The sequence below is a fragment of the Cinclus cinclus genome, chromosome 7 (assembly GCF_963662255.1).
Source record: "Cinclus cinclus chromosome 7, bCinCin1.1, whole genome shotgun sequence".
NCBI lineage: Eukaryota > Metazoa > Chordata > Aves > Passeriformes > Cinclidae > Cinclus > Cinclus cinclus.
The window spans coordinates 15,078,604-15,099,441 of NC_085052.1; the positions used below are offsets into that span (position 1 = coordinate 15,078,604).

The 20,838-nt window shown below is 36.3% G+C and overlaps 1 protein-coding gene across 1 annotated transcript in view; it reads right to left on the minus strand.

Moving 5' to 3' along the window:
• DNTT (DNA nucleotidylexotransferase) overlaps positions 1–20,838 on the minus strand; it is an 81,945-nt gene that overhangs the window by 58,340 nt on the left and 2,767 nt on the right. Inside the window, exons 2-5 of the mRNA XM_062496481.1 lie at positions 19,982–20,156; positions 13,368–13,493; positions 3,283–3,453; positions 1,901–1,972 (exon numbers count right to left, since the gene is read on the minus strand). Of these exons, the coding sequence (XP_062352465.1) occupies positions 1,901–1,972; positions 3,283–3,453; positions 13,368–13,493; positions 19,982–20,156 (544 nt within the window). The remainder of the gene's footprint in view (positions 1–1,900; positions 1,973–3,282; positions 3,454–13,367; positions 13,494–19,981; positions 20,157–20,838) is intronic.

Sequence of the window (20,838 nt, forward strand, 5' to 3'; positions counted from 1 at the left end):
GGTTCAGTTTGTCAATACTGTAGCTCTCCATGCTTTCTTTGTACTTTTATGGAATTCAATGACTAGCTGTGTTAGACATGAATAACTGCTCTTTTCCATTGAATCTACAACCTCTGAATTCCAAGCATGCTAGCTTTGTGTTTTTGTGAAGATATTAATTTTCTTGGAAATAATTAAGATAAAAAAGAGAAAAATTAAAATAATGGATAATATTAAATAGGAATTGCCCTACATTTTGTATATAATGGGTGAAATTACCTACTCTTTGTCTGAATCATGGGAGCTTATAAAAGAATATGATTTCATAAATCCTTAGATTGTTATCTTTTAATGTTTTTGCTAGTGCTGAAATATTTTCAAAAGAGTCTTTTACTGAGTTTTAAATGACTCTAGGAGATTAATTAACACTGAGACAAAGAAATAAAGAAAAAGGATTATATGCACCCAAATTTTTAGGGGAAAAGAACCAAAAGTGTTTTTTTTTTTTCCTTTCTGTACTAAGATCCATTGTGATTTAACATATTTATAGATGCTACAGATGCTGCTAGCAGTGCAGCACAAGTAACAGGGAGCCCATTTCTTCAGTTGTGTTTGGGGGCACTGCTTCTTTTCAACTGGTGAAAAGAATTACATGAACTCACTCTCTGCAACACCCTTTTCTGTAAGGAGGCAAGCTGTCAATTCATGTCCCTACATCTAAAACACTGACTATAATTTAATTCAGTCATTTGATATCCCATGGTCCTGGGGCCAGCTGTGATCTTTTAAGACAAAATAAGTGAAGCAGCAGGTACCAGGACTATGCTAAACAGTAAAATCTAGGAATTCATTAATATGAGGTTCTTCTTAGAATCTCATTTAAAAGTTGGTGGAAACAACTAGTTAATACTAATTTAGACAAAATGTTGAGAGGTATGCTCAGCTAAGAAGAGAGCCACCTAAGTTTGTTGTAATTTTGCATGTGAAACAAAGCATAAAGCATATTTGAGATAATTTGTCTCCTGATAGGCTTTAGTCTAATCTCCAAGAGATTTTCTTAAACCCTGAAGTGTAAGATTTAATAGCTGTTCCTCAATCATGATGTAATGCAATCATGTATTAATAAGCAAATCTTGAATCCTGCTATACTTGTGAATCTACACCTCCTTTTGAATATTGCTAGAGATGGCACCAACAGCAGTCTCTGAAACCCTTCCATACCTGTACTGTGGGTCAGAGAGAACGGAAGAGCCTTTGGATAGCCAAGTAAAAGTGAGTCATGCCAGGGAGAATTAAACAGTTCCATTTGTCTTACTCTGCTTTAATTCTTCTGAAGACAGAGGATATTTATAAAGATCAAAAATGCAGCTAAAACTGGGGGGGAAAGTTTGTCTAACTTACATGTATCCACTGGAGAATTCAATAAATATTTCAATGAGAACTGAAGTATTTATGTGTTTTAAATTCCCAGCAACAATGAAGTTGTGTGACACAAAACTTTACAATCTGCCTAAGGAAGAACCAGCTACAGTCCTCCTACTCCACACAAGAGTATTACAATAGGTCTGAGTCATCTTCTTCACATGGTATTTTCTTAATTCCAGAATAAAATGAAGTAGTGGCAAAGTGATAAACAGCTGAGGCAGAAATAAACCAAACACCACATTAAACTACAGCAAAGAGTAAGTTGCATTACGTTACTTAAGAGCAATGATGTATACATCACATTAATTAAAAATAGAAAGTTATTTCACATAATTCCTTATCACTGTTTCTCAATTTCCCTTTCTTTTTATTCAGGACCTATCTTTCTTTGTACTTGATACTGGTTGTCCATTTATAATAAAATTGATGGCTTTGTCCAAGTTCTACTAAAGGCAGGAAAATTTTAAACAACAGCAACAAAACTCAAAGGATATACCTTAAACGCCTTGTATCGCTCATCATTTAACACTTCTTTAACTCTAGAACTCTCTCCTTCTTCAATAATCTCCTAAACAAAGAAAAATATTACTTATAAAAAGAAAATTAAAAATCAATTTTGAGACCTTACCACAATTATAAGATTTAGTGAAATAATCTGAAATCAAGTTATAGCAATCTTTATCAATCAGCAAAGAGAACCCCTAGCAAGCATATTGTTTTAGTCCAATAGGATCAAATTCTGCAATCCTTTCAAAGACAGAAAATTACTGAAGGATAAAGGAGAAACTGGAACCACAGAATAAATTTCACAGTACTTACTTACTCATAAATTTACTCAAGAATGAAGTAGAAACTGGGACCATGGAATATATTTCACAGTACTTATTTACTCGCAAAATCACAGCCAGAAAGCAGTTATTTATCATAAGCTATCAATTACTTGTCCTGAAAACTAGATTTCATTATTAGGGTGAGTTTTCCAGTCTTAAAAGTAAGGCCACTGTAAGAACAAACATTTTTTGCTGGAGTGTACAATCCTTTTAGTCTTTCTGATAAAAATTAAAAACAAAACTAACGACAAAAACTACTAACATAACCCAAACAAACCACCCTATTTTCTGTGGGACCATGACTACAATCCCAGCCCCCCACACGGAAGGTATCAAAAGCACTTCAGAGGCTGCATCCTTAACTGGTAGAATGGAGAAAACGAGGAGCCAGAGCAAAGCACAAGACTCAGCAATGACCTCTCCAAACAGCTGAGACCCCTGATCAGCTGCCTGCTGGAATAGCAGCACTCAGAGATGTGGGTCCTGAAAAGGCTAAGAACTAAAGAAAAATACGGGAACACTCCAAGATCCAGTAAGAATGTAGAGTTCATCCATCACCTGGATAAAAGGCTCTGCTGTAACTATATATAACTTGCTATAAAGTAGCAAGGTAAGGTTTAACATTAAAGTACTAAAATATTTACCACTTCCACAAAAAGTAATATTTCTAATAAAGCATTCAGGTGAGTAAAGTGATGTTGCCAAGGGCAGAAGTCACATGAACAAAACTATTAACAGTTAACCTATTGCATCTGAATCAGAGAGAGCCCTTAGACATTCCATGCAAAGCTGATACTGCTTTAGTTATTCCCTTGTATTTATTCACTTGTTACCCTCACTCCTCAGAGCGGGGCTGCTGTGACAGAGAAACCTTTTGTTACAACAAAAGGTTTCCAAAAATCACTCCATTCTTAGAAACATGGATAACACATTGTTATTACAAGAAATGCAGAAGGCTGTGTACATACACAGAGATCCCAGTGCTCCTCTCTGTGACCTGCAAATGTTGACCTGTAAAGGAATCAATGGGCAGATAATTCAGAAGTACCTCAATGATATCTCTGACTTGGTCTCCCACGCAAGGCAACCCTTGTATATCTTTCATTCTGGTTACTGAAAATGGAAGAAATTTCAGCAAAGAAGATGCCCTTAAAAATTCCAGGCAGAATATTTCGTTTTCTTTGAACTCATAATTTTCAGCCATTACCTCAAAGGCATCCTGGGACATGGAGAGGTAGAGGGGGGAAAAAAAAAAAGTTGAAGTTTAATAAAAGCTTAAAATATTCAGTATGCTTCTTAGAAAGGTTACTTTGTATGCTAATTCAATAATTATTTCTTTATACTAGGGTGAAAAGATAGAGTTCATTTTAAAAAGGCAGACTAATTTTCTAGCAACTTGAAGTTTTCCAGGTACCATAAAAATGGTATTTTTAGAGACAAATGTAAGAAATTATTTTGATCTATAGCAGAGCCAAGCTTGAAAACCTTTCCTGAGACTGGCTTTCTGTGTTCTGTGTGGATCTTATAAATCACAGTCAAATAGAGCAACAATTTTTAAATTTATGCCCAACCATAAGTAACCCAGCAGATCAGCATGTAACATATGCATTTTCACAGGAATCTGTGGCAATACTGGAAACCACCTTCATCTTTGTGAACATGCAGCCATGCCTCTGCTTGGTAACTTAGGGAATAAACTCTCCTTTTCCTCACTTTTCAGATATATAACCTTGCAAAGAGAAACACATTTTCTTTATGGTTCTTTAGCCATCCACAGTTTGGTTTATTTAACATTGAACTTGGAAGTAGCTGAAGAATGTCCATATAGTTTTGCTTTGTTTTAATTCTAAATGACCCATATGGTCTGTTCCCTGCATTTCATTTCTAAAATCTGCTGCTATTAATATATATATTTATATATATTCTGGGAGGGAAACAGACTACACAGTGGTGTGGAGGAATTTTGTGGCTGTTTGCCACTGTAGAATATCAGCTTTTGAGAGAGAACCAATGCTGCAAAATAATTTTATGAATAACCTGAGAACTTATGAAGGTTTTTAGTTGATCAGCAGCTGGAAAAACAAGGTCTGAGTGAAATCTTGCACAAACCTCAAAAAATTTCAAGGATGCAAAATTAAGTGATTTCTTCAGAAATGCTTAAGAGTGGACCATTACTAGAAAAGACTGTCACTGTTCAGAATATTTACCTAGAACCCAGAGAAGTGGCTGTCAGCGTGCATCTGCCTGCAATTACCACTTCCCAGAGCTGCAGGCCAAGTGCCTGTTCAGAAAAGTTTTTGGAATAGATATGACTAAAATCAAGAGACAATAAATGGCTTACCAGAACGATGTCTCCAGTGCAAAGTAGGAAGGAAAGAGACTAAGTGTCTTTTTCCTGCCCTCACTATCCATGTTTAGTCTCAAATTCCATTTCATTTGTAATGAATATACAGTTTATATAGCTTAAAGAAAAATAATTTTTGGATTTTTCCTTTGTGTACTTAATACAGGAAGACAAAGGCCAGTAAAAACTAGCAGGCCTCGTGCATCCTAAGGGCTGCATGTGTGATATCTCCAGGTGAATCTGCCCCAAGCCCACTAACTGACATGACAGCAAACCCAGTGACGTCAGTTCTTTACTACCTCTATGGAATAGAAAACAGCATCTCTCACCCTGCATTGAATGAGTACAGCCTCACTTAAACATCAGTGAGATTTTACCTGAGCTACCATCGTTTAGATCACTAGAACAGAACAATTCCTTAAAACTAAACATACCTTTCAAAATGAATGTAGATTATTTACATATTACATTTCATTGCTGGGTCAGTTCTATAAAAATAGACCATCAGACACGGTGTGTGGTTTACCTAATAAACATTAGAGTTTCATTGAAACAAAATGAAGGTTTGACTCTAAATCTTCAAGAAAACATTGTCTTTGCTTACTCTACAATTTGCAAAACATTCCTCTTAACAAAACAAAAATATGAGATCTTGTTTTGACACTATTTCCTTAAAAAGAAATAGGTACCGTAGCTGAACAAAACTAGTTTGTTTCCCCTTTTTTCCCCTGCACTAATATATTAAAGTGCATAAAAGTAAGGCTTGATATAATTTGCTTTATTCTATATCCCCAGTATCACCTTGGTCTCCCTAAGAATCAGTCACCTGTTGTCTGTCTCACTCTAAGAATCCTTCCCTTAACTGCATATTTATTAACCAGCTACTCTGATTAGTAAGGGCTGCAAAATTTCATTTTTGTAACATTTCATGAAAGACCTCATGAGCAGGACACTTGTATAGTAACACGCCTGATCTGGAAGTTTCAACTATTATTTACATTCAACTAGCCCTTGGGTATAAGGAATGAAAAAGAGGAGAGAGAATGCTCCTTTGGGGAAAAACCAAAACAAAACAAAACCCCCAATCTGTTAGAAAAATAATGCACTAGCCTTAGCTTTCTAACATTTGTCTCTAAATCTCTTGCAGAAGCTCATTGTTGGATTTTTTCAGCTGCCTTTCTTTTTTTTTTTCCACTTAAGATCTTTATTTAGTTGACAGATTATGTTGTATGTAATCACTTTTTGGTAAGACAGGCGCATTGTAGTCTCCATTTAGAAAGAGAACTAAACGCAGAAGGTGAAACTTCCAGTTTGAAGCCACAAGCAACATGGATTCATCCCAGTTTGTATATGGAAGAACAACACAGCACAGACAGTACTGCAAAGCAAATGGGGAAATATATTTTACAAGTGGCATAACAGGACTCTGAAGTGGGATAACAGGATTCTGATGTTTCCCCTGCTGTGGGGTTTTCTGGATGTTCTCCCATGTCCTTACACTTTTTTATTCTTTATCAGCTTCAAAGATTCTTTCTTACTATGGAATAGAATGGGCTAATTGTTCCTTCAAGTGAGATTTACAGTTCAGCTCACAAAATTAAGATTACTTTTGATTTCTATTTTCTTTCTTTATAATCTGTACACATAAATACTCAAGAAAGCAGTGCTTGGCAAGAAATTTCTAACTCCAGTTAATACTAAAAGCATTAATCAGGGGCAGAGCTAAAAGATACAATTGTTACATTCTTGCTTGAACAGTTTATACCGATCCACACAGCCAGAAAAGAGGTTCCCACAAGCAGCTGCTCAGCAGCATGTGTTAATAATGGCAGAGACTGGCAAAGCCAGCTTCTTGATTAGAGTGCTCAAAAAGTCCTGGGATGTTTCTTCTCACTCCCAAAAGGCAGCCTCTCACATGCACATCTGGTAAGTGTTCTACACTGAATAATCAGCCATTGTGATAATTGTGTTTGCACACACCAGCACCAACCCTGCTGCAGAGGAGTCAGTCCCTTCCCGCTGGCAGGAGGGCAGCTCTCAGAAAAGCTGTGTCACCATCGCTATTGGAAAATACAATCACATGAAGCATTTTACTCAGAGGCTGTTGATAGTCAATGGGAAAACACAATCAAAGCATTTTTATTATTCTAGTTTACATTTTTCAGTGTTTTCCTGCCTTTGTGATGTTCATTGAGCTGTTTAAAATAAACAATTAAAGAGTATTGAATATTCATTATTTTCTGTGCAAAAAAAACACATTGCCTGCAAATGCTGCAACTAATTACAGATCTGGCTTTTAACATAAAACTACTTTTAACATTCCTTCTGATAAAACATTTCTTTTTAAAAAAAGGACAACAACTGGACCTGCTGTCTATTAAATAGTATAGTTCATATTCAGTGTTATTTTAGAGGGGAAAAGCATATAAAACTTGAATATTATTTAAGAAAAATCTACAATCTAATAGATCTCTTGTGAAGTCTACTTACGGTGATAAAAAAAGGAAAGTTATTGGCCATTTATTCTAAACTATTACATGCCTTACATGAAGCATCTCACCTTCACTTTATCAATCAGATCAATATCCAGATTACCTGTTTAAAAAGTAGCAGCTTGAAAGGACACTATATTTCCAGAGATTTCCAGCACATGGGAATTTCATTATCTTCAGAGTACTCTGCACTGTCTGCTGTAATAAAATATGGAACAGATCTGGGCTACATTTCAGTTCTTTAGTTACTGGAAATTTTATTTCCGTCTCTGAAATTGTGGAATGTTTGTTGGTGAGACTTGGACTATGGAAAAATTTGGGGTTTAGATGCACTTCCAGATTCTAGTGAGTGAGATCCAAAAAATACTAAGATTTTGCTGAATTGTGTTAAAGATAAGAAAGGTGACAGATGTAGCAAGGAATTCTGAATGTCATTTAATATCTGGTTTTTAAGAACTAATAAGATAAAATATCATTAACAACACAAAATTACCAGTAATCACCTTACATATGAAAAAAGGAGGACTAAAACACAATAAATGCCAAAAATCATTCATGTGAAACTAACAAAAAGTGCAAGATTCTCAACTAATATATGAGACTGATTCTCAGAAAAAAAAAATAATAATCAGTAAGACCATGCTAGTTTCTGTCTGCTGAACATCTGACTCAATAACATTAAGCATGATTATTAGAGTTCAAGTCATGCAGAAAGCAAAACAAATTAATGGTCCCATATGCTATTTCATACCATCCTGCTCATTTCAAAAACCATGTCAGAGCAGGTCCATTGCTACTTGTAAAATAGTCTTTTAAAAACTCAGTTTAAGACTCTGCTAGAACAGAAGTCACAAATATTATACCAAAAAAAAAAAACTTACTTTAAATCTCATCTGTTTTGTAAAGAATTTATTACACATTCATGAAGGGGGCACTTGTCTTACTGCCATGCCTACACTCACAATTTTGCTGTGAGACCTTGGAAAGCTGCTTCACACCTCCCTACCATTTTTAGTCCTGGCATCCTCCATTCACTCTCTATTAGGACTGTGAACACTCCAGGGCTTGGGTGCTTTCACAATGTGCTTGTACAGCATCTCTCATTAAAAGGCCCTTATTTTATTTGAGTCCCCAAACACTGCTGCAGCATAAATTTAAAAAATATTAACACACTGTTGTAAGTTCAACCTGCCAAAGAACTAAATTGCAAATTGTGGTTAAAAAACCCCAGAAATCTTACATGGTATGCGTTTGAAAAACTTATACTCAAACAGCAATTTGAGTTAAATTGCTTTCCCTCTCAATCACTCTTTTCTTCTTGTTTATTTAGTAGGTTGCAAATCCAAAGGACCAGTCCTACTTTTCATGACATCAGCATCATCAGTGTTTGATAACCATTCAAAACTGAACAAAATTTTAGGATGCAGCTTTCATTCAAATAATTTTCCTCTCTCTTTCATCACTGTAAATTTCAATTTTGTATTTTGGTAGGAATAGGTATCTGGCATGTGAATGGCCTTTGCATAGGCTGAGAGAGAAAATAAATACTTCCAGGTGCTTATTTCAAGAATATTGACTAAAGTGACTTCTATATAAATGAAATTACCTCTTTTTGTTCAGTCTGCTTTTTTTGGTTTTGTATCTCAACTGAAAAACCCAACACTTTCCCAGATCCAAAGATTTTATCATGTTGTTTTACAACAGCTAGAAAAACAAAGGAGCCAAAAAAGTAACAATAAAAGCATAATATGCATGATCTCAGGGTCCTGCATAAACACTATTTCTATAAATAAATATGTTAGTTCCAGTTGCTCCTCATATTACCGAACAATAACAAGTTCATTTCTTGAAAAAGTGGAATTTGTGAGTTTTTGTATTATTCCACATTATGTAAAAGAAAACAATACAAATGTGAAAAAAAGTCTGCTGGCACAGCACAGAAATGCAATTAGAATGTTAACCACATAACAACGGCCTACATAATAGACACACCGTGTAATAAGAATTATAAAAATACAAAATGTATATTACATGTATTAATATGGTCAAAGAAAGCAACATAGATTTGAAGTATCGTACAAATTTAAACTGCTAAAATGTTAAGATGACTTATACTCTGTATTTTAGAAAGCACCTTTCCATTTATCTTAAAAATCTGAATACATATTTACTCCTTAGACCAAACCACCAATTTATTTTGAATAAGTATACACTTTGCACACATTCACATCATAATTCAGAGGTGCAGTCTGGAGAATTTTTACTGAAGTAGGCTATGTCATTGGGATACTAAATGTTATTCAGAATATCCATTCAGTTAGTGGTTTTCAACTACACAGCACCCAAGTTCATTATAAAACTAAAATTGAGGATCTTCTGAGCTATGTTTTAAAATTTATTAATAATAATAATAATAACTGCTTGAGTCACTGGCATAACTGATACTTTTTCTGTAGATACAAAAGAAGAAATATTTCTTTTTTATTTTTCCCTAACATAGTGGAAAAGAAACCAGGCATCTTTCCTGTGCTAAACATTCACATTCTCATTACCATGAGTAACAGCCAAAGCAAAGTAACATCCAGTAGCATTAGCAATAAGCCTCAGAATCACAGAACCATTTGCCTCTGACTTAATTAGTTTCTTCTACAAGAATTAAATTGTATTTTCCTCACGGAAGAATGTCTTTCTGAATTTTATTGCATTCTGATATTAGTATTCAAATGCAACAACCCCTCCTGGGCACAGCAGAATGACTCCTTTTATTTCAGCACAAGAAAACACAATGCAGCCTCCAAGTATATATTTTCAGTGGGAGAGGGAAGATAGCTCCAAATAAGCCAGAGAACAATATTGTAATATTATAATCCATAATAATGTTAATATTTAAGACAAACAAAGGAAACTTGCTATGGTACAGACTCTACTCAAAGGATCTGCTCTTTTGTTTTGCAGCTTCACCCACCTGAGCAGCCACAGCTCACCTGTGAGTAGGGTGATGTGTTCAGGTGCATCCCTGCACCACCCAGGTCAGCAAAGCCAGTTGCAGGGGTTCTCAGCCTGCACACCCCAAGGCCATGGGACACAAGGCACAGGCACCCAAAAACTGCACAAAGACCAAGTCCAAAGCAGGTGCATTTCTACTCCATGAACTGAAAAATGGTTCCACTGTCTGCTCTCAGCATCTGACATTTTTTGTATATTCTTCACACAACAAGCCTTAATACCCAACAGCTCCTAAATTATTTGACTGGGATTTGCCACATACTGAACACAATAATGAATCCTTGACATCTGCAATTTTTGTCAACCCTTCTGCAGCTTCTCCCATGTGTAGAACTGGTTTGTTGTAACATTCTGTGAGTTATTTTCTGCCTATTACAACAGATGGGAAACAGGAGATGTTTGAACACAGAAATTTCATCTAGTATCTTATTCCTGGTGAGCTCTCATCAAGTATCTCTGTTATTTTTTTAATAAGTACTCTTTAATGATGAAATATATGCAGAACCGGACTCAAAAAGGATCACTAATTATCAATTTCTCCAGAAATCAAGTCCCCAGAAGTTCCTCTCCCAAGAAACCAAGACATGCAAGTTCTGCTATACCCACATTGCTGCCTCGTAGTGACTGCTCCAATGTAATTACTACTCTTTCTCAAACATAACCACTACTTATTTGAAAGGGAAACTGAATACAATACATCAGGGCAAAGTCCAGTAAAAGGAAGAATCCAAGAGTTCATTGAAGAATGCATTAGCAAATAATAGCTTTGTACCCCTGTTATGAGCATGATCAGAAAACAAGCTAACCAAAGAAAACAGAAAATCTGTAAGAAAAGGGAACAAGCCTGCCTCACAGAATAAGGCTGTTGTTACAAAATGCTACCATCAACACATAACTCAAGATGGTTTGGACCCAGTTTTCAGGATGCATGGTATTGACCCAGGGAAAATCTGTCATTTAATGGTTGGCTGCCCACAGTATGCACAAGTGAATTATACCAATGCTTCAGTGCATTTGCTAAGTGCTTGCACTGAAAAATCTGTTGGAATGCTTTTATTTGAGAACATGAATTACAGGATTAATACAAGGCCAACAAAACAACAGCAAATATAAAAATCAGGCTCCTGTGACATTAGGCAGACTAACTGGCAGTTCTCCAAGGCATGGGCCAACTCTGGCAGTCCATAAACACCCAAGCCCTCAGCTGTCATTATCAGCTTTGGCTGTGAGGAATAAGAGCAACAGCCCTAAGGAGCTCCACTACAACTGTCAAGATGCTGATTCTAGACAGATTCACATAATACAAACTTGTCCAGTTCCACCTCCAGAAAAAAAACACAGCATGAACTCAGAGAAGTTATTCTCAAAATACGTTGATGAAAAAATGACACCTTTGTCACCACAAAACCCAGTGTCTTCCCAGACTCAGAAATATTTGATATATGGGGTAACAGAAGGGAACCTCAACACTCCCATCATCAAACTGCCCCACTTCTAATGTGTTCAGCTAAATTCACTTACCAAATACAAGCTGTACTTTGACATTAAGACTGCTGCATTGATAAACCTGGAAGTAATTTAGGGACTGCCTCTGAAACACAGGTATAACAGAAACTGCTCAATGAATGTGGTCTAAATACTAATGACAATTAAACCAACAACCCTGTGCCTTCTGGGAGCAACCATTTTACTTTGCCATTATCTGTCACATTCCTTTTACATTTTTACCTTTAAAATGTCTGAAAAATGTTGTAATATAGAAAATTAACCAAATAGCCAGGTCCCACATTCTACTGTTTTCAGGAGGTGTAGAACTAAGACACTTCCTATTTCTCACAGAATTTTGGTATTTTGCATAACGTTTCAGTCATACTCTGTTTGGTTTGACATTTTCCCCTACAGCAGATTGTATTTGATATTTATAAACAGTGAAAAAGAACTGCTGCTTTCAAGAGGTTAAATGGTTCCAATCACAGCCTTGTTTTTCTAGCAGGAGGTGGGGAAATACAGCCATTTCAAAAGAAGCAGTTTTGGGAATGTTGGAAACACTGAGGTCAGAAGAGACTTCAGGAGGTCTGTAGTCCAACCTCAAGCTCAAAACATGGTCAAAACTCAATTCCCATCATGTTGCTCAAAACAGGACTTTTTGTAAAGAAGCAAACAGTTCAACCTACTTGACTACTATAAATAGTAACATGTATTTGATGTAATTGCTGATTATTTCAAAGCATAACTACAAGCCAAATTTTAGGTTGTTTAATTTTTAACTGTGCATTCCCAGATAAAGACATTTTTTAGTTGCTTGTAGGTTTATCTTTAGTTCTTCTTCTAGTATTTACCTTGTAAAGGGTTTATATTCACAAATAACTGGTATCTATGGCTATTCTTTTCATTTGGATCTTACAACTATTTTCTTGAAATATTTGTATCTTTTAACAGGAACACAGAAAGTGGTATCATAAAAACTGTAAATAATGATAAAATAAATAATAAAACTGTAGAAAAATGAGGAGGTGTTTGATGTTATAGCTGAAACATACACATGTAACTATGCCACATATATTTAGACTGCAGTATATTAGAGCCTCTGAGAAATATTTCTCTTTGAACAGTGGTCACTGAGTATTTAGAGCCAGCCAGGAGGAGCCATTAAGCACAATAACTCCAGTGGAATTTAGACCAGAGAACTCAGATCCTTCATACCCTCTGAAATGCGCAATTTTATGAGCATTAATTAGGATATATGAAGTCTCCAAGACTTCTATTTAACAAGACAATTCAAAGAGTGATTTGTGATGTTAAAGTAATTAAGATGCAGTCTGTTTTCATAAGTGCTCAGTTGTGAAAATCTGAAGTTTAGAACACTACTTTGAAGAATTGAACACTTGGGCAAACCAAAAGGCAGCACAGCAACTGTGAAGAACCTTGGACTCACCTAAACCAAACTTTTGTTTATCATACTTCCAGATTGTTAAGTGAGACTCTGATGAAAGGCTAAAAGACATTTTTGGAATGTTATTCTATCATTTGTTTTAAAAATTCATGTGTTTACAAGCTATTAATGTATTTAAAGATCCACTGTGTTAAGCTTTCAGCAATACTTAGAGGATGCAATTAAGCTTGCACTCAATTTTAATTTAAGTATGGCAGATTTATAAGTTTTTGAATTGTTATTATGCTGCCTGTTTGCTCATGAATTTGCTGAGGGTGCCACAGAAAATACCGAGGTAAGTATTATAGCAATTTTTCTAATTATGCTAGTTTTTATTTTATGGATAGAATAAATATTACCGTGAATTTCTTGTTGTAGTTATTCAAAGTTGTCTTCCTCTGGCATGAATACTGAGACACTTTTGTTGCAATAAATGCTGGCATTTCCAATTCAGGTTTATTCAGAGGAGAAGATTGGCATTGCTCCTAATAAGGGGGAATAAAAAGAAGAGTTAGTGACACACATGGCAAATAGTTTAAAAATACCCAAAAAAAGTACATTTCATGAGCCCAAAATACAAACCTTTGAAGATCAAGCAAGAAAATAATAAAGCTCCTGTTATCCTCCTATGAAAAACAGTTGATTTCACATTGGCTGGACTGACAGTACAGTTTATCTGGTGATTACTCGGATTTTTGATTTTCTGCAGTAAATTCTTGCAGGGAGTTTTGTTTTCAGTGGCACTGCCATAAAGAAAAAAAGTCTTTCTAAATGATGTGTGTCTCTACTACTCTCATTATTGCAGTAAGTTTGAAAAACTACAAAACTTTAAGTGCGGATATACTTTAAAACATGGAGTTTTCACAGAAAACACTAGATCATTCAAAACAAGATTAGGGATATTAGACCAAAGAGAAATGTTCAACTGACTTTTTCATAGTCTGTAGCTAAGTTCATTAGTGGAGTAAAAATTTTTGTATGAATTGGAAATAGAGTTTTCTCCCCTCCTGCAGATAAAATGATAAAAAACTTTTTCTTTTGGATTTTATTCATAAAGCTCAGTGTTCTATTTTTGAGTCATTTTTGAGTGAAGGAAACATTTATAAACAGTTACAGAAGAGTAATTGCCATCCTTTTTTCACCCAACAGCCAGCTGGTGATGTGGTTTCTTCCTTAGCCAATTCCCATAGATGCTGATCCAGTTCAGACATCGTTTTTACACATTCACCAAAGCAAGGAAAAGGAGTCAGATGCCAAGACTTGAATGGGCATTTCCTAATCTCCAGGCTGCCTCCATGCTCATTCACTTTTCACCTAATTTTGCTCCATGCAAAATAGACCAATGTCTACAGGTCTGTGGGCAACCCACCCCTGAAAGATGGGAATTCTCTCAAAACACAGGATTCAGAGTCATATCCCCATTGGCAAAAGAGAGTCCTGAGCACAAGTCCTCAACATGTGAGTATCCTGACTAGGAAGCACCTAGAAAAAGGCAATCTCTCACTGGTTTTCTGCTGCTTTATATATCCAGTCCTTCAATTTGTTCACTTTCTTTAATGTGCCGAATCTGAAATACTTCAGAAAAATGAAGTACCTTCAGCAGTTCTCTGTATTTTTTGCTCTTGGTCCTTTTGCTTGAAAACTTTTGGCAGATGTGCCAAAATCCTATTGCACTGCACTATCCAAAAGCCACAGGGAAAGGGTTCAACAATAGTGACAAAAATATGCAGATACATAAAAGAAATTTTCACACCAATAATGGAATGATGAGCCCTTTATCCCCTGTATCCCATCACACAGACAAAAGGCTAGCAAACCTATAAGCATGTGTATATCTTCATAACCACACCCCCATTCTAATTTCATGCTAAATTGCCTTTGTTTTTGATAGAAAGTAGTTAAATAACAGTATTCACACATACACAGTTGAAGGAGGAGTGAATTATATGGTGGTTTTCATAGCATACCCTGAAAGGAATAAAGCTATTTCATGTGCAAGACCAGTCTTGGGAATAACCAAATGGGTTTCAGTCAGGACAATAAGACAATTCATCCACTTCTGCACACATTAATAAATTATATTTAAAAATTGATTTTAAATCATATAAACTACGATTGATTGGTGTTAATATAATGTTTGAAAGGATAGTGCCAGCTGCAAAGACTGAACAAACAGAATGTTACTGAATAGAATATATAGCAAGCTGTTACCTTCACTAGGACACAGACACACAAAGAACAAGAGCCCTACACGCAGCATCAGCTGGCACCGTGGAGAAAGGCAAAACTAATGCAGAAAATCCATGAGAGTGTAATTGACTGGACATAAACATCCTACTCCTGTCTTAGCAGAAATATTTGAGCATTTTCCTTAATCAGTAAGAGTTATGCATTTAGGTAACTGGACTTGATTATATATAACAACAGAAGAGATTTTTGGATAGAAATTAACAGCAAAAACAAAAACATCTGGCAAACAATAATTACTACAGACTGATTTGCAGGGAATGTTATGATGCCTGCATGTGCACTATAGAAATGATCTATCAGCAGCAGAGCACTGACAGCTGAATTGACACTGCTATTCGGCAAGAAAATCAGACGGGGAAAAAAATTGTTTGTACAGATTACAGGACAAACTTAAACTTCCATCGATAGCAATTGCAGTGTAGAACAAGGAATCCTGGAAGTTCATTACACCAAAAATGATTTCTAGTACTGGGAAGATACAAGTACAGATAAGAGAAACATGGAAAAACATAAAAAATATTAGCAATAAAAATTATTATTTTTTAAAGATAACTCTACATTAAAATGAATTTGCAGTACACTGCACAGGAGCAACCACTAAAAAATATCCAAATGTGTAGGCAACTTAATCACTAGAGCTAGTCAGAGTTTCTACCCCACATCCAGGCTGCAGTGAATGTCACTTGCTACTCTTTCACAGTGACATTTTCCACATGGCATAAGCAGGAGAAACAGTCTTTACCACTAGCATCAATTTGTAAAGCAGACAGACTTGGCTGCAGAATTAATCTTGTGGGGGACTACTTTGCTCTTTGTCAAATTATTTTTTGACACACCAAGAAGTATAATGACATAGGGAAATAACAGGGAAAAATGAAGCAGCAGTGAATGAAGTGCAGAGAGACAATCAGCCAGCAGTTCTGTAAAGCCCAGGCAGCATTGACCAAATAATAAAGTCCTCTGATATCCAGCATTTTATGAAGAGAATGCAGACAGTTTATAAGTTTCATTTTTATTTCCTGAGAAACTCTGACTGTCAGAATGAAGGATTTCTTCCATTACTTACAGTCTCTCTCTTTCACAATAAAACAGGGTGAGATGCTCCAGAAAACATTAAATATGTCTCCTGACACATGATAAGACAAAGGATCAAAAGATGGCTAATGTGGAGAAAAATCCTTTGTTCAAATAAATAAATCTCTTTTCCTTTCTAGGAAAACAAAAACAAAACCCTAATTAGCTAACAACTTCTAGGTTCTGACTGAGGAAAAGGCAGAAGAGATGCAGTCACAGCACAGTTCTTAAGGCTGCGGAGTGTGCAGCAACCCTTACAGATCCCCCCCCTCTCTTTTTTTCCCCTCTGAAAGCCTCTCCTCGGCCTCTGTCCCTTCCATAGCCCAGGAAACATCAGCACTTCCTCACACATGGCGATGCCCTCGTGTACCTATTCATACCCATGTCCTGCTACTCTCAAAGGTACCCATTCTTGTAGTAGGAAAGGTGTCTCTGGACAAGGGCTGACCTTTGCCACAGGTATATTTTGCTTCCCTTTTAAAGCAGATATTTGGCTACCATATTTCCAAAGTTTATTAAACTGAATGATGGCTACTAAGCCTAGAAGTCAACTGTGACTGAGTGAAGCAATAATAATTCTGTCCATTTTAAATCTGGTCAACCAACCTTTTATTCTCTATAAACCACTAACATCAGAGCATCTCTTGGATCATTCACTACCACAGAAAGATGTACTTTAATGACAACTGTAATTAGGATGTTAGCTAATGGTCTGTAACTGACTTTATTCCCCTTGTTTTGTATGGAGAAGGGCATTTCTCTTTACTAATGCAGTAAAACAAATGTCCTGAATGAAGAATAGCCTTCCAAATAGACTACTCTAGGATCTGAAAGATGAAATCTTACTGCTAATGATATTAATGGGAATTTGACCACAAAACCACATGGAGACAAGATTTCCCCCAAAACATTGCCCCACTGCAATCCATTCCTTTTAGTTCTAAACCTTCATGATCTAGCTTGAGTTCAAGGTTTGTTAATTCACTTTCATTTCACATTTTACAAGTCTGACAGAATGAACCAAATTTGTCTTCAGTGAAATTCCAATTAAATTACATTATGTATGAGTTCAGTCTAGTACTTAAAAAGAAAATTAACCTTTACCTCAATCTTTCCTCATTTCTCAAGGCAGAAAAAAGAATTAGCATGGTGACACTGCAACAAAAAATTATTTTTAAATTTACTGCATTACTAGAATTCTTGTTTTCTCCTTGTTTGCTTTACAAAATGTTTATTACTTTAGAGAAACTGTATAATTAAGATTGGTTTTAACTGCAAGCTTTAAAGTAATAGTATAGCTGTCACTGGCTTACTTACTGTACTCCACATTTATTAGCAATCTTATTAGAAATCTTTATGTTTCAATAAAAACAGAATCTTTTACTTGCAGAACCAGTCTCAAAGTATAATAATGATCTCCTGACAGTGCTGATACCTTTTTTCAGAAGTTTATGCTCCACCAATATTCCAAAAGGTGTTCTATATAAAACTAAGGCTGTTGCCTTCTCATTCACTTTAAAAAATTTTGGAGGAATTTTGGAGAAAGACAAAGGTGTTTCTTGCTTTGAAAAGGAAAAAAAAATATGAAAACATTTTTTCTGAGCTATGTGAATCTATAGGTCTCCTCATACTGCTGAAATTAAGAGTGTACATAAAAGGTAATTTGATTTACTTTTAATACTGATCTAAAACTCTCAGGAAGGTTCACAGGATTTTGTTCATGGTTTTAGTGCATTAGTTGTTTAAGGAATTTCTTTGCATTCCCTGTATTTATATTTTTATGGCCAGTAAGATAAAATAGAGCAGTAGTTGCAAGGTTTCCTTTTGTTATGTTTCTTTTTGTATTAATTTCTTTGCTCTCTTCTTCCTCCAGCAGATTCACTGAAAAAATGTAATAAATTTATTGCAAAAATATATCTGTGGAAGGATTTAAAATATAAACACATATTCTGTCATGGAATCATGCTGAGTCTGAGAGCGACAGCTCCATCTGGTGCATTCATTCCCCCCTCCCCCCAAACCCAAACTGTTATTAAACAGTAATTCTTGTATGTAAAAAACTGGAAAATATTTCCTGGCAATGAAAATTCAATATGACTGGAATAAAATAATCAGGAGCTACAGTTTTTCTTGGGAAAGGATGGCATTTATGAATCATCCTTCATAATCTAAATACCAAAATGAAGAAGCAGCAAACAGCGCAATGCTGCTCTTAAATATTCAGGCATTCTGTGCCTCAGAGGAGGCACATGCTGCACACCCTGCTGTGGTCCCAGTGTGCTCACAGCTCACACAGAGCCTAATCCAGACCTTCAGGAATCAGCAGGAATCCCTCACTTTTCCTCAGAGTGCTTTAATCAGATTTGTAGTTCTCTTGACACATGAATTAATTTCTTTGCCGGTGCACATCAAACCCATCACCGCGAGGCTCGGGCAGCGCAGAACAAGGGAGCAGTTTCATCCAGCTGCAGTGCTGGGCCTGTTCCACACCTGGGCACATCACACCTGGCATCCCCACCAAACCCCCATCACTCACAGTCTGTGCCGAGGTACTGAGTACCACTGCTTCTCAGTACACTCCAGTCTGAGAAATCAGCAGATAATTTGTCAGATATAGATCAGAGGAAAACATCATCATCCATTGCTTCAAGGTTAAACACCATGCCTCAAATAATGTCTGCCACTTACAATGTCCTCTGACTTACAGCTTCCATTGAGAGATAATAGGATATAATAAAACTTTTTTTTCTCTTAGCACAGTTTTCCTTGATGGTGCCAAGTCTGTAAACACATATCCACAGACTGCATCAGTCTTGCTTTCACAGATCCTTCAAGGGCCCAGCTGTTAGCTGATCACCCTGCAACAGCAAAAGTTGTAATATTTTTGCATTGTTTTGGGGAGGTCAAGTATTCCATCAACAGCCCATTGAAATGCACTGCCCACACTGGGATATTTACCATGATATTAACATATTTGAGCAAATACCACAAGTACCAGAACAGAAATGAGTGCCTCATTGATGGATATTGCAGAGGAGCCAGGGCTGTTGAGCCTCTTAAGGCTCCAGGAACACCTAACAGCAACATTCCAGTAATTAAAGGGGCTACAAGAGAGCTGGAGAGAGACTTGTTACCATGGCACAGTGATAGGACAGGGTGTAGTGGCTTTACACCAGCAGAGGGGAAGTCTCAATTAGCTGTACAGAAGAAATTATTTTCTGTGAAGGTGTTGAGGCACTGGAACAGATTGTCCAGAAAAGCTGTGGCTGCCCCATCCCTGGCAGTGCTCAAGGCCAGGTTGAATGGGACTTTGCATAACCTGTCCTAGTGGAAGGTATCCCTGCCCCTGGCAGGGCAGTGGAAGCAGGATGATCTCTAAGACCCCTTCCAGCCCAAACCATTCTGCGATTCTGTATTTTCAGTTTGTAACCTGTGATGACACCATAAATCAGCATTACCAGACACTGATAAAGAAGGCATGGAAGGTGTTCCTAATCTATTAAAACTGCATGAAATACTCATATAAATTTCACAGAAAAAAAAAATTCAAAAATAACACAATATATATATTTTAGGTTTAAAAAAATAAATAAAATCACAGGCATTCATTTTGAATATCACTGTATTCACACTGCAGGATCTGTCTTACCATGAGACGGTACTTCATTTCTGAATCAACTGGTCTTCCCGCTTCCATGCAGGCTGTAAACCAGGAGATGTCCAGCAGTTCAAACCTAGAGCTGTCACCCACAGCCTGTCCTTTCAGCCAGTCCAGCACCTCCAGGTAAGAGTTGTTCTCAGCCACAATATGAGTGACAGAGTCACTGTAAAGAAGTACACAAGAATTTATCTTTTTTTTTTTTTTTTCCCCCTGAATCCAACTGTACAGAGATATAGAGTGGTTATTTCTGTATTTATTTACCACCCACTTCCTGAAAATTGTAGTGTATATTAGAATGTGGGAACCACTTAAGTTTTCATATCACCATATATTTATTCTGGTCACTGACTCTGCCTTGAGAAAAGACTAGAGTCTGACAGCTCCTGTAAGTGCAGCATTTTCTTTCTTGAAGGATCATTTACCTTCCATAGACACTAACCCAATACACATTCTTTGCAATTCTGAAAATATTTAGTTTACACAAGCAGTACTAAAATTAAAAGGCGGCTGACAACACCTGACAGCCTCTTCCCAATGTTCCTCATCAATGAGTGCAGCATTGAAAAGTCATTTAACAATAATTACTTAATACTTTGCAGCCAGTAATACCTTTCTTGATACTTAAGTTTTCTGTACTTGTATGAAGCTGTTAATTACATCTGGCATTACCAAATATTCATAAATTAAACCTTATGAACTACGTGCTCCATCTAAACACCATTTCCTTGCTGCTAAGCCTGTATAACAAAACTGATGGTTTAGTGAATACAAAATGTACAGCTTGAATTGTTAATCAATGCATTATATGGCGTACATTATCTGAAAATACAATAGCACAAATCTTA